The 14,896-nt window shown below is 47.7% G+C and overlaps 1 protein-coding gene across 1 annotated transcript in view; it reads right to left on the bottom strand.

The window, feature by feature from the left end:
• Positions 1–14,896, bottom strand: part of JAZF1 (JAZF zinc finger 1) — a 303,527-nt gene that overhangs the window by 37,731 nt on the left and 250,900 nt on the right. Inside the window, exon 4 of the mRNA XM_054726096.1 lies at positions 6,323–6,519. Within this exon, the coding sequence (XP_054582071.1) occupies positions 6,323–6,519 (197 nt within the window). The remainder of the gene's footprint in view (positions 1–6,322; positions 6,520–14,896) is intronic.

Below are 14,896 nucleotides of genomic sequence, written 5' to 3'. Positions count from 1 at the left end.
AACGAGGAAGGGCTGAGAAACAGCGGGTCCTCACAGCCAATTGGCCTGGAGGTCAATTCCTCCCAGTGACACCAACAACAATCAAGACTTAACTACACAAAGGAGGACCAAGATGGCGGCATAGGGCGGACGCCTGATTGTTGCCTACCACAACAATTTTGAAACTACAACTGGAAAACAGAGCAGACACCATCCAGAACCACCGGAGGGCTGGCTGAGCGGATGCTCTACAACTAGAATAAAAGAGAGGGGGACGCGGGATGATGCTGATGCCGGTGAGCCAAAGATCACACTTTAAGAACTACGGCTCTGGCGACACAATGGCGGCCTGGAACGTGCTCAGCGCGGTTCCCCCGGCGGTCTCCGGCTGAGGGGACGGCTCCACTCACTGCTGAGCACGAGCAGACGAGCCCCTGGGGGACATGGGGTGGGAGACTCCGCGCTTGCTGACCTCCGAGTCCTTTGAGAATCTCTGTGCCCCGGAAGCGGCCAGGTGCGCACGCCCAGTGACCAGCCGCCGCTGCAGACCCAAGGGCCGACGCAGCGACCTCAGACCAGCCCGCCGCCGTGCACTGGGCGCACCGGAGCTTCGCCGAGCCCGCCGCCCAACGAGTTCTGCGGCAGCCGCCCTGGAGCTTTGAGAAAATGGCCGGAGGAATTGCTGAGAAGGAATTGACCGATGAGAGTTGGGATCGGGAAGACGGGGCCCTGCTGGGTCCCGGATCCAGGAGCGCTCGCCCAGCGACCAGCCGCCGCTGCAGACCCGAGCGCTGCCGCAGCGACCTCAGACCAGCCCGCCGCCATGCACCGGGCGCACCGGAGCTTTGCCAAGCCTGCCGTCCAATGAATTCCGCGGCAGCCACCCCGGAGCTTTGAGAAAATGGCCGAAGGAATTGCTGAGAGGGAATTGACCGACAGGAATTGGGATCAAGAAGACGAAGCCCCGCTGGGTCCTGGGTCCGGGTGAGGCCGCGCGCCCCTGGGTCCGGGTGAGGCTGGGACCCGGGTCAGGGTGAGGCTGCGCCCCTGGGTCTGGGTGAGGCTGGATCCCGGGTCCGGGTGAGGCCGCATGCCCCCGGGTCCAGGTGAGGCCGCGCGCCCCTGGGTCCGGGTGAGGCCACGCGCCCCGGGGTCCTGGTGATGCTGGGTCCTGGGTCCGGGTGAGGCCGCGCCCCTGGGTCCGGGCGAGACCAAACCAGAGGGAGTCAGACCTGCATTACCACCATTTGTCCACCATCCAGAACTGAAAAGTCAGTGCTTACATGTACACATAAGGAACTGGTGGACATTGAAATTGGGTCTCAAAAGATCTGTTGGTCCAGAAAGAAACTCACTACAGACTGATTCATTTGCCTGTCAGCATAACTATTATTGCTCATCTCACATTCGGTTCTTATAAGTATATTTCTAGTAACACATGATCTCACTCATCTAGGGGAAATGATGAACAACATAGACTGATGAACAAGAACAGACCCAGAAACAAGGAGGCATCGATTGGACTGTTGGGCCTCAGAGGGAGGGTAGGGGAGGGTGGGGGTAGCGGGGAGAGATCAACCAAAGGACTTGTGTGCATGCATACGAGCCTAACCAATGGTTAAGGACAACAGGGGGGTGGGGGCATCCGTGGGGAGGGGTGTGGGATGGGAATGGGGAGATGAGGACAAATATGTGACACCTTAATCAATAAAGAAATTTAAAAAAAAGAATACACATAGAAACTTATTCAGTAAACTTATTTTAAAATTATACATCAACACAACAAATGGTTAAATAAAATATGTTGTAACCATCTACCTTGACCAATACACTGTCATAATGATAAAATTTAAAAATGTTTAGTGCTATGGTCTTTTTGTAACTGGAAAATAAAATACAGTTTTCATTTATTTTCAATAATTTAAAAGGCTGGGTATAAAATATGATTGTAATCAATGTATACTCTAGTAAAATATGTTAATGTATATTTAAAAAAATAAAGTAACCACAGTTAACTTTTTTGAAGTAAAAAAAAAAAAAAGATTGGGATCATACTGCATATGTAGTTTTATAACAGGATAATGTCATTACATAGTGACCCATACCTTTGTTGTGAATGGCTGTGGAGCAATCCATTGTTTGCAGTGGCCAATATTTATTTATTAGTGATTGATTTTTGCTTTAGGCTGATTCACAGACATATTTAGGCCCCTGATCACTTGAACTACAAACTAAGTAAGATTAATCTGATAAGTATTAAAAGGAAAAGAGAGTGGTATAAAGGTAAAGTGGGGCGTGCGGAAGTCCTGACAGGTAGCATTTGCTAATTTCACTGGTATAAATGCTCTCCCCCGGCCAATTTCAAGCTAATCCTTTAAGTAGTTTGCAAACCTGAATATTTAACAACTAGAGGCCCGGTGCACAAAATTTGTGCATGGGGGGTGGTCCCCTCAGCCCAGCCTGCACCCTCTCCAATCTGGAACCCCTTGGGGGATGTCCAACTGCTGGTTTAGACCCGATCCCAGGGATCGGGTCTAAACCGGCAGTTGGACACTCCTCTCACAATCTGGGACCGCTGGCTCCTAACTGCTCACCTGCCTGCCTGCCTGCCTGCCTGATCGCCCCTATTCTCCCTAGCCCCCCCCCCCCCCTCCCTGCCAGCCTGATCACCCCTAAATGCCTCTACCTGCTGGCCTGGTCACCCCTAACTGTCCTACCCTGCTGGCCTGGTCACCCCTCACTGCCCCCCCTGCTGGCCTGGTTGCCCCACACAGCCTGCTGTTCAGTCATTTGGTCGTCCCTCACTAACCCCCCTGCCGGCCTTGTCGCCCCACGCAGCCTGCTGTTCGGTCATTATTGTGAGGGCGTCCTGACCAATTTGCATATAACCCTTTTATTAGTATAGATTGGCTGTCTGGAGTCAGCTCCAGCTCACGCTTAAGGAAGACTATGACTCAATGAAACCAGCAAATTCTCTAGTTATGACAAGCTGGTGGTAGCACAGTTCCTGTGAGTGAGGGTCAACCACAGTCCCACTGTCCTAGCAGGTTGCTGTATTTCGGGGGTTTGGAGCTGACAAGTAGTAATTGGGGCAGCGAGAGGACTAAAGGTCCAATAGTTGTAAAAAAGGTATGAATGTGGAGAGCAAGTGTGAGTCCACTGGAAAGACCACCTTTTTGAACAGGTAAACATGGGGCTTAGTGCAAGCTGACCTTCCTAAGCCTCTATTTCTTTGATCTGTACATGGAAATAATAGTGTTATCTCAATGGGACTGGTGTGAGGATTAAAAACAGCATCATACATAAAGTATACGGTAAGCACAGCCAGTAAACACTCTACAAATGCCAGCTGCCACTCCTCCTTAGTAATTACACTCCAGATATTATCAGGAGAAAGGAGAAAGGTATGAATTGTTTTAACATTTTATTTTTAGGGAATTCAATTCTGTATCTTTATGATTTAAATCAGGGATCTGCAAACCATGGCCTGTGGGCCCAATCATGCCTGTGTTTGTACATGAAGTTGTACAAAAACTTTTAATGGAACACACTATGCCCATTTGTGTGTGTAATTCTATAGCTGAATAGCTGAAACAGAGACTCGATGGCCCGCAGAGCATGAGGTATTTACCATCTGGTCCTTCATAGAAAGTGTGCTGACCCATGATTTTTAACCATTCTAACCTTTGCTTAAGTGAATACTTTTAAATTACACACACACACACACACACACATATATATGTGTTTGATATATATATATATGAAACCAAGCAAATAAGGAGAGGAAATGAAAAGGAAGAGATGAGAAGACCCTCCTAGGATTTAGAAATTCCAAACTACATCTTGGTTCCAAGAATACCTCAGCAATACCCAAGACTCCAGATGAAGCCGAGCTCGGATCCCGTCTCGTCACGACAGTGAGCTGTAAAGAATGTTTTGTAAACGAAATGTTCCAAAGATGACCTACTTCTGGACCAGGACTGTGCCTTGACTATGGACCTTGGGAGAGTGAATGCAGAAGGCAGAAACATGGAATATTATTTATAACCTGGCAGCAAAAGTGACTGAAACCACATTAGTCAGGAAAAAGAAGCTGATCTCTCTAACTACAGGTAAAATAACATTTCAAACATTGAAAAATGTACACAATCAAAACTGTCCGGGGTAGGGGTTTAAGAAACCATTTCCCCTGCTAATTTTTGATGTTTACATGGAACATTCTTCAAGCAGCAAATAACTTACCAATGATCTTGACAGATTGAAAGTGATACATCTTTACCACAACATAAATTAATCCTCGCGGTGGGAAATGGCTAAAATAGGCAAGGTGTCAGAAAGATTTCTTTAGGGCGGAGGGAAAGGAAATGAATGATTCCATTTCGCCCGAACATTCTTACATGAAAAATAATAAACTCTCACTTTTAAACTGTCTTGATTTTCCTGGGGTTCTAAGGAAACTTACTAACTGAGGCAGCCATGGTTATCTGGTGCTGGCCACAAGTCAGTCAATATTAAGCCATGCATAAAGCACACCCAGGTGCATAACTGCCCCTTCATTTATATTCGGTATGAATAAATCTCCATAGAAATACTCAGAAAAGACGATCCCAGAATTACACTCTCACAGCATGCCTTAGATTCACACAGTAGACGTTACACAACATGCTGGAAAGTAAATCTTCGCAGAATCAAGTACAAGGGAAGCATGGCGGCCGATGTAAGGAAACGGACAAACGCCCAGCACAAAGGAACCGACTCATCTTCTATGGAAGAACAACCCTGATCTGTTCCTGAAGCCACCAGATGGGGACTCCAGACGGCACAGACAAACATTTATTGGACGCTGGGTGCGTACAGGGGCTCTCACGTTAGACTCGAACACAGAACTCTATGGAACGTGTACTTAGTAACTTGTGAAGGGAGCTGTTCAGGTAGGAACTCTGGCCTATCTGCCTCCGACACCGATCCTGTCTCCACAATGCCCAACCCTGACAGAACACGGGGTCCACCAGGAGCCCCCGAGATGCCCCTAGGAAAAGAGGTCCCAGAATCAGAGTCAACTAAGTTTGGGAGATTTTACTAAATCCCGCCCCCCTGGAGAATAACAATGTATATGAAGGCCCTGCCTTAAGGAAACCAGTTTTCCTTCGTTCAACCCAGCATCTCCCCACACGCATTAGGGAGTCCCTTCCCCCAGCTGCTCCTCCTCTCCGTGGTCACCGTCTTGCCTCCCACTCATCATTCAAGGGGACTTCTCTCTGGATGCTTTCACAGCACTGAGTTCCTCCACAGAGCGCTTGTCATGGTCGCAGTGTCATAGTTACTGGTGCATTTATTTGGTTAATACCTGCGCCTATACTCCAACTGGGGAGAAGGAAGATATATTCCCTGCTTCTCAGATGGGAAAAAGAAAAGGCGAGACCTTTCCAGCTTCTTTCTACCATCTTTCCCCACTCCTGCCCCCGGGGAGCAGTGACTCAGTGGATCTCTGAATTGGGAGAAGTACGGCGCATGCTCAGTGGAGGGCCGGGTGCACACGGATCTGTGCGCACTGTGAGGTAAGCTCAGAAGGGTGATTGAGGAAATAAGTGAAACCCCAGGGAGACCTACTACGAAGCCCAATGGCTACGAATCCACGCTCCGTCCAGTAGGTTAGCGTTCTGCACTAATAAACTTGATTTTGAACTTCACCTCTGACTGCTGTTTTATTTTTCAGTGCCTTGCACTTTGGGGAGGGGAAGACAAGAGGGTGCTTGTGGGCCCCCTAGAAGGCCAACATCTTCCACGAGGCCCAAGCTCTTCGGGACGGGAACGGGTCTCCTTTGCCTGGCGCAGGGAGGCTCTCTAAATATTCTTATAATACTCATTTTATTGTGGGAACTATTTTCCAGAAGCAAAGACTGGGAGACTAATGTCCTGAACCCCTACGCACTCATCATGCAGCTTCAACAATAACCAACACACAACACATGGCCATCTTGTTTGTCAACTCCTCCACCTGCACAAACCCAAGCCATCCAACCCCTTGCACATAGGACATGGTAAGGGCATAAAAAGTATAAATCCATTACCGCATACATGTGATAAACAGTGATTCGCAAATATTTCTTCAATCATAAGTAGATGAATGAACCAACAAACTCTACCCGGACTAGTAAAGGGTAAAACAGGTGGTTCTGAATCACCACCTATCCCTGGCCCCCAGCACACATCACACATCACACACACACATCACACACACACACACACACACACACACACACTCACACACACACACACACACACACACACACACTCACACTCACACTCACTCTTCACCAGGGGGTAGAGCCAAGCCACTCACCTGTCGGGGTGCTGCTGCGGAACGAAGAGGAGGGCGTGATGGGCGGGGTCACGGGGGGAGTAAGGCTTCCACTGCTGTGGCGCGGCGGCGTGGACACATTCCCCCGAGACACGGAGCTGGACAAGGTCAGCGAGAGCTTCGGCTGGATCTTCTTCTTGAGGGACTCCTGCTCCCGGCGGGCAGCGTCGGTCATGAATCTGAAGGGACAAGGGCGGGTGAGTGACTGGGCCATTTACAGAGCAGGAGGACTACGACAGTGACCCCGAGTCTGACAGATGCCCCCTCCTGGGAAAGGGGCTTGTTCACAGGTCTGTCCCCCCCTCAAAGCTCACAACAGAACCCGTTTTCCGACACGATGAAAGCATCTGCTAGCTGGCTGGTTGAAGGCCCCTCCAAGTCAGGCCCATTTCTTCCCCAGGCAAACCCTCCTTGTGGGGAACGCACCCACAGATCCCACCTGCACCCACAGCAGGGCGTCAGTGACAAGCCCTGTCCTCTCTGGGGAGGTCCTCTCTCTCCTTCAGCCTCAGAAAGCCGGCCCGTCCCCAAGCTCCCAGCCGCTCCCCGGGAGAGAGGGCTCTCTTGGTAGGTAGGTTAGCATCATGGTCACATGAAAACGGACTCTTGTGTCTGACTCCGAGTTCTCATATTGTCCTTCGGGCTTTTTAATGTTTTTAACTGACGGAAGGCCTTGTCTCCACAGCCACCAGCTGAAGGGAAGGACCCAGTCCCCACGGTGGTTGCTAGCACTCTGCAGGCCCATGTCAGCAAGCATTTACGGAACGACCGAATCAGCCAGCCCAGGCGCATTCAAGAGGAAGGGAGGAGCTCAGTGCGAGGAGGAAGTGCACGCTGCCGATCTGTTCCTGCTGTGATTTTATTGCCCGCGAAGGCAAAGGTGGCCTTTCCCGACAATTTCATCTTGGGAACTTCAAAATTATTCTTTCAACTCTCCTCTTAGGACAGTAATATTCAAACTGTTCTTTCCTCACTGCATAACTTAACATTTCATAAATTCATGTAATATGAGATTCAAAACAATCTATGAAATATCTTAAAGAGCAAGTATCTTTTTTGTATTATTATTATTTAAAAAATATATTTTTATTGATTTCAGAGAGGAAGGGAAAGAGAGAGATAGAAACATCAATGATGGGAATCATTGATTGGCTGCCTCTTGCATGCCCCACACTGGTGATTGAGGCCACAACCTAGGCATGTGTCCTGACCGGGAATCAAACTGTGACCTCCTGGTTCATAGGTCGATACTCAACCACTGAGCCATGCCAGCCGGGCTGTATTATTGGCAGGCAGACTTTATCAACTGCGTTTTTGAAAACTGCAATGGAAAGCCTAGTGTATTGAGTGTTTGAAAGCATCTGGGTAATAAAACAGGCACCTGTGCCCACTGCCCAGGCTAAAAACAGAACATAACCAACCCCTCAAGTCCTCTACGTACCATGCCCCCGTCCATCAATTGTGTTTTGACTATTTCAATACAATTCATCATAAATTCCACTGCACTTAAACATGCTGTTTCACTCAACCCATTTCACATCCTGCCCACAAAACTCCCTAGCATTTGTCTTCCTCACGTTCTGAACTTCGGGACATCAACAGGTAGTTCCGATGCCTGGTAAAAGCTGAGAGTCGATCAAACACCCAATGAAACAATATTACAGTATCGTTACGGTGTCTTAAAGCACCTACTTTTGTACCGGGAGCATGAATGGCACATTTCTTGAATGGCTTCTGCAATACAATCTAGATATATAAACTGCATTTTATATGCAGAACTGAACTGCAGTAAAAGCTACATGCTTCGCCTTGAGCGCTTGGGATTGGTGCTCCAGGATGGCGGTGATTTAAAAGGAAAGGCACAATGCAGAGCAGAATTGTTTGCACCCGGTAGCAGGTACTCGTTTCTTTTCAGATGGCTCTGCTGCTCTTAAAACTGCCTTTTTATCCCCTCTCCATAAACTTCCACTCAAAATGTGGGCTCTCAGAGAAGAGCAAGGAGCTAGTGCTGTCTTTTATTATTCTACTAGCGGCTGGTGCTGAGCTTCCCAACGTGGGGCTAGCAGTGTGGGCAAAACCACAGGCCGAGCGTATGCCTCTTCCAGGAGGACCAGTAGTTCTCAGTGCAGGAGTTCAAGTTCCTTTTCAAATAGTCAGATAAACACAGATATGCTGTGGGAGAGGACGAAAAACCTACATCTCACATTTTGGTGAAAAATATGGGACTTGGAGTGGGCCAGGGTTCAAGTCCCAGCTGGGTTACTGACTACGTGATTGAGGCAAGCCGAGAAACCTCTCTAAACCTCAGTGTTATTTTCTGTGAAATGGGACTAACAATTATAGGTGAAGGGTTGACATACATCTGTTCCTTTTCTGCAGGAGAATTTGATCCTTGGTTAATCGGGTACCCTGCTAAGATACTCGTATGTCAACTGTGCTGCTCAGGGTAAGACCGATCCAAGACTGGTCCATCGCACCTAGACTGGGAGGAAGGAGAAGTCCATGCAAATGATAGGAAGACAGAACCCTGGGCTTCCAGCATGGGGACCTTGTCCCAGACATGTCCCGGTGGGGAACTGGGAGCATGCCCCTGGAATGTTACAGAGCCCGACCCCCCATCCCACCCCTGCCCCAGGGCCATCTGACTCTGCATCTGAACAGACTGCCTGCACAGGACTCCGCAGAGGTGGACACTGCCTGGCTGTCAGCTGTGGCTAGCCCACCACCCCTCTGAACAGACCCAGTGCCCACCGTGGCCCTGGTCATCTTGTGAGTCTCAGTGTTCACGATGTGAGAGGACCACCTGCTGGGGACCAGGGCAATGGGAGTGCTGACCTCACAGGGCTGAGGTTAGGGAAATCGGCAAATATTACAAATCAGGGCTTTCCCTCTCCCCAAGAGCCAGTTATCAAACACTCACCAGTACTTTAACTTTGTAGTTATTATTTTCTTACTGAAGAAGAAAAGCATTTGAGCCAGGCTCCTTGCCTGCTCACTAATCGGGGGAGGAATCAAGAATGGATAAGAAAGGCAAAATTGCTTTTTAAAAATTATAAAAATAATCCATCTCAGTTTATAGAAAAAAAGAACTTTGACGTTTTCCTGGTTCCCACATACAACGATGGCTGGTTTTTCAGGGTCTCTTCCTTCCAGTATTACTTTCCCACAAAGGGGAAAACTGAATATTCTTAAGGAAAAACCCGTCACCTGAGGGTTCGCTCACTGCCGACTACCCGCTGGGAAAGCTGCGGCCGGGCAAAGCCGTGTTTGCGTTTGGAAACTGAGACTGCCGAGGATTAATTTGAACTTTCCTACAAATCAGAAATGCCTAAGTTACTTTAACTTAATATGGTCATTTGTAGTAATATTTGTTATTGCTTGGGGAAGTACATATTCCTTAAGTAAATTTTCAAGACTCGGTTGTAAATCTCTGAAATCCTCAGACCGCAACGCTCACTCAGTCTGACAGGTTAAACGTGGAAACGCGAATGTAACACCGCGGGGGGAAATGTCAACGGCCGCTCGGGGCGGGACCAGCTTCCACCACAGCCTCGGGAAACTGGGAACCCGCGGGAGCCTGGCCAGAGCCCCCGCTGGCACCGCACGCTGCGGCCAGACGCCTGGGCCCGTGTCCCGCGGGGGGAAGCCGCTGATGGAAGTGACCACTCGCAACCTGAGTGTCGCTCACAAACACCTGAAAAGAATCCAGACTCTGAGATGCGTGGCGCGGCTGGGTGGCTATTACGGGACTCCGAGAGGCGTGTGGTCCCCGGGCCTGCGCTGCGTGGCAGGCCTCGCTCTGGGAGGGGGAGGCGGTGGCCTCCGGAAGACCCCCTCCCCATTCTGGCCCTGGGTTTCTGCTTGTTAAAACTTTGGGTTTATGGATATAGGGAATATATCACCCTATTCCTCTCCACCCCCAACGGAAAATGATTCCAGCAATAGTATCATGCAGTGTTTTCCAGACTTTTTTTTTTTACCTCAACCCAATATAAGAAATGTTTCCCTACTGGGAGGCTATACAAACCTATGTAGAATCAGGTCTGCATTTGCAATTCTGACATCTCCAAAGCTCTAAAACTAAACTTATTTTCTTACAAGTTTGGCAGTAAAACTCATTGGGAGACAGACCCTGACATGAATTACTTACACACGACTTTCAACTTTATTTATTGCATTTACTGTGACTATTTATGTGCTTCACGGCACAGATATTAATGTGTTTGATTACAGAGGACGCCTCCGGTCCTGCAGGGAGTGTTTCGTAACGTGAAGTATTTGTATCATGTTACCTTTCTGAAATCAGACAAATTGTGAATTACAAAACCTATCTGGACACAAAGATAAGATGAATTTTATGGAAACGTCTGGAACAAAATGTCACGAAACCATCCTCACCGCATGTGATATGAGCTGATAGTTTCCTAGTCTATTTCATTTTCACAAACTCTCCTGGTCATGACCATCGCACTGATTTCTTGACCGGCTAACAGGACATGGCCTGCAGAATGGAAATAGTCGAGTAGCAGTTGAGACAGTGGTTTTTCGAGGTAGATTTTATAAATTGTCATCTCTGCTCTATGCTCTCCAGCTGTGTGACCTTGGGCATGTGATTGACCTTTCTGTGCCTCAGCTTTCTCACTTCTCCGCGATGACAACCACGGGGCCGGACTTGGAGCTGTGGGGAAGACTGAGTCGATGCACATGAAGCACCTGGAACAGGGCCTGGCACATCCTGCTTGACAAATGTAAGGCTCCTATTACATGATGGATACCCACAACACTTGTTCTGGAAATCCTAAATCACAAATGCTTCATCTCCAGCACTGACTGACATCCGCCATTTGGTTTCTTCGGAGCTGAATCACTGGGTAGCAGGATAAGTACTGCCCTCAGGAGTTTGGCTGTTCAGAAAGCAAAGAGCCGCCTTTCGTGCTTCTGTGTGCATTTATTAACTCCCACTGTAAGCACAGTAAACCCAAGAAGGCAGCTGGAATACAGACAGAAGGTTCTCTCCTTGGGGACAGCATGCTGGGGGCCACCTGTAAACCCACACACCTCCTCTTCTTTACTTCTTTGCCTTGACTCTTGGAAGAAGGACCAAAGTGTAGAAGGCCTTTAGGGCAGGGCGGACCCTGGGCGACGGTCCACGCAGCGAGCTGACAGAAAGCGGTCTGAGCAGTTCAGGCCTGGCCCCGACTGGAGAGACCCACAGGCTGCTCAGGTTCCCACGTGGTCCACAGCCAGACCTCTGCACAAAGCTCCACATCCTACGGCTTCATCTCAAGTTCAAAGGCTTGGTTCTGCCTTTTCAGTGGCCCTTTGGGCATTGCCATTTTTCAGTGAAAACAAGTTTGTGCAACCCACACGGCCTTTGAAGGAAGCTGCCGGGAGCTGGCCGGTAGACCGTGAGATTCCGGGCACTCTCAGACCTGGTAACGCCTCGCTCCAGAACACAATCATCTTCCCGGTAGAGTCCAACCTGTGCATGGTGGATCGCTCTCTCCTCTGACTACTACTACATGCAACCCAGGACGAGGACGGACAGAAAGCCAGCGAGGAAGCAAAACAACTCGCAGATCACTGGGACAGAGGCTGGGGGAACGGCCGTGGGAATCATGGGTCCATTTCAGCGTGCGCTCATGTGTGGCCCACATGTCAGAGTGTCTGGCTGCTCTAGGTCTCAAAGTAATGGTGGCTTTCAGAACGCGCACCTGCTAATAAATTCATGGGGTGGGTCTTCTTGTTTTAGCAGCAACTTAAAGCCACAGTGAAGCTGAGGGGGTATCTGGTGAAAACAGCTCGCCAGGGAAACGTCACCTGAGAGGGCCAGGGGAGGAACCCCGTGTCGGCGCCCCGTTGTTGACAGCGGGGGCCTTGTCTGGTGATGTGGGAACTTCATAAGTGCTCTTCTTTTCAGGAGACAGAAGAAAAGTTAGCACTGATTCCGGAACGTTTCTAGTAATGTTTCGAACAATCATGTTTCACTGCTCGTCCGGAGCTATTTTTGACTTCATGGTCTGAGGCCTGTGGGGTGGGTTTGGAAGCTCCATAAAAATCTTTGCAGTGTCACCGGAACGCTGAGCCTCTTTCAACATGTTGCTGTTAAAATTTTAGTGCTAAATAATAAAACCAAAAGCAGCACCAGGAAAAACCCACACCGCCTGATCAGATCAGCTTGGCACTTAGCTTGGAAGGGATTTTATGTTGTGTGAGTTTCATGATATTCACGTGGGCTGTGGGCATAACTTGTGAAGTACCCAGCCAATGAACTGAATGTTGTGCTTGGGTACCAAACCAAAACTGACAGATTTCTTGCACTGAGACATTATTTTTGTTTTCTTTTAGCCTTTCCTTACTAAGTTTATATCTAACCCCGCCCCCCTTCCCAAAAGGATATATTTCCTGGACTTATAGGAGTTCTGGTCTAATTTGCTCAGTATAAACGAACATGAGGACAAGCCAATTTCACATCAAATCTTGTAGCTAAGGTTGCTTGTAAATGTTCACTTTATTTTGGGGACAGGGAGACGAGAAAAGAGAAGAGGGTAAGAAAAAAAAGATAAGAGGTGATCTTTGTCTTATCTACTCTCTTGACAATCATATTTTATTTCTTTTTTTTTTTTTAAGGGGAGCTACAGTTAATTTACATTCTTTATAGTATACTATAGCTTGGATATTATAAAACTCTTAAAAATGCTTATTTAATAACTAACATTGGATTGCCAATTTTTATTGCCTAGTGGTGCACCTTATCGAACCTCTGGTGGTCTTTACTGACAGGTATAAAGACATTCACCCAGGTTACTAGCTGCATACTGATTCTAGGGGATGTGTTCTTTAGATCCAGTGAAGGAACCACATCTGGAACAGGCTACAGATGGAGTCTCCCACCACCTAACTACCTTTATGATAATCCTCTGTCATTCTCCAAGACCCACCTGTCATCTGCACAGTCCAAAGAGACAAACTGAGTGAGGATGTGATAAGAATCACTGTTCCTACACCTTTCACGTCTTTGATGGTGGAGCAAAGCTTATCAATTCCTCCAGGAACACAGTATTAATTTTGGGTTACTCACTATCTTCCATTACTAGTCTCTCACTAAAAAGAAAACCATTTGGCAGGGGGTATGGTCGGGCTAAAAAAGCTCAATGGGGGAAAGATGGGGACATATGTAGTACTTTCAACAATTAAGATAAAAAAATATGGGATAGACATAATCTTGGAGTAAAATAATCCTTTCTTGAGAAAGACTTCTTCATTCTGAGATTATGATAATAACTAGAGGCCCGGTGCATGAATTCGTACATGGATGAGGTCCCTCAGCCTGGCCGGTGATTGGGGCTGATTGGGGCAGATCGGCCAGGGGGAGGGACCGTGGGAGGTTGGCCGGCTGTGGGAGGTTGGCTGTGGAAGTGCACTGACCACCAGGGGCAGCTCCTGCATTGAGTGTCTGCCCTCTGGTGGTCAGTGCGTGTCATAGCTACCGGCTGGTTGTCCAGTCATCTGGTTGTAATGGTCACTTAGGCTTTTATATATATAGAGATAGAACAAGACAGGAAGCATTTTACTTAAATTAGTTTTGAGGTGCAGAGAAACTAAAATATAGAATTTTATCATTATTTTGTAATCACCTCTGTACATTGTAAAATATTTATCATAATATATTGCTTATAATTATTCTCCAGTTCCAAGTTATTAAAAATATCCAACTTTATTTCCTATCATTGCCATGGCTAAAAATTGAGTTTTAAGAACGTTGACCAAAATGGAACTATTACGTTTAGGAGGAATCATTTGCAATGTTCTGGGCCGACTGAAAGACGGCAAATACGAAAGCACCCACATCCAGTAGCTGCTTCTTTCCAAGAGCTGGGGGAGGTGAGAGGAGCCAGGATCCTCCCGAGGGAAGCGCACACAGCAGGGTGGGTGCTGGGTGCTTTCTGCTCCCTGGTCTCACAACCCCCAGGCCACTTGGGGACTGCAGACCAACAGAAACACACTCATGAACAGCACCATTCAAAGACTAGCAACTATTCTGTGAATAGTACTTTGGAATAACTTTTTTTTTTTTTTTTAACCCAATAATCTCTTTTCCAGAATTTTAGCACTCATATGAAATTCGTGCATGGAGTGGAATAACTGCAATAATGAACAAAATCCCATTCCTGAATATCACGACTTTGTGTATTCCCAATAAATACCGGGCATTTTCTCACAGCAAAGGAATGATATAGTTAATCTATCCTAATGAAAGCTCTGGTTCAGATGCCAGCAACCACTATTTTAAGCCGCAGGTCAGCATAAATTATCAGTGAGGCAATTAATTTTGATTTACTTTAGCCTGGCTAGAGTAAACCAGGGTCTTTTTTCATGCTCAATGCCAAGAAGAAAAACCACTTCTGAAAACTACACCCACAAATCTTTGGTTTGGAGGCCAACTGAAATAGCCCTCTTGGCAACTCTCTACCATCCTTTCCATCCCCTTTCTACTCTCATCTAATTAGGAATAACGCTGGCCATTTCTTACACATGGTTTTCATTGCTAATTTG

Source organism: Eptesicus fuscus, chromosome 14 (assembly GCF_027574615.1).
Source record: "Eptesicus fuscus isolate TK198812 chromosome 14, DD_ASM_mEF_20220401, whole genome shotgun sequence".
In the NCBI taxonomy this organism is placed as follows: domain Eukaryota; kingdom Metazoa; phylum Chordata; class Mammalia; order Chiroptera; family Vespertilionidae; genus Eptesicus; species Eptesicus fuscus.
Note: the sequence above shows the minus strand (reverse complement) of the source record. Positions and strands in the feature narration are given on the sequence as shown.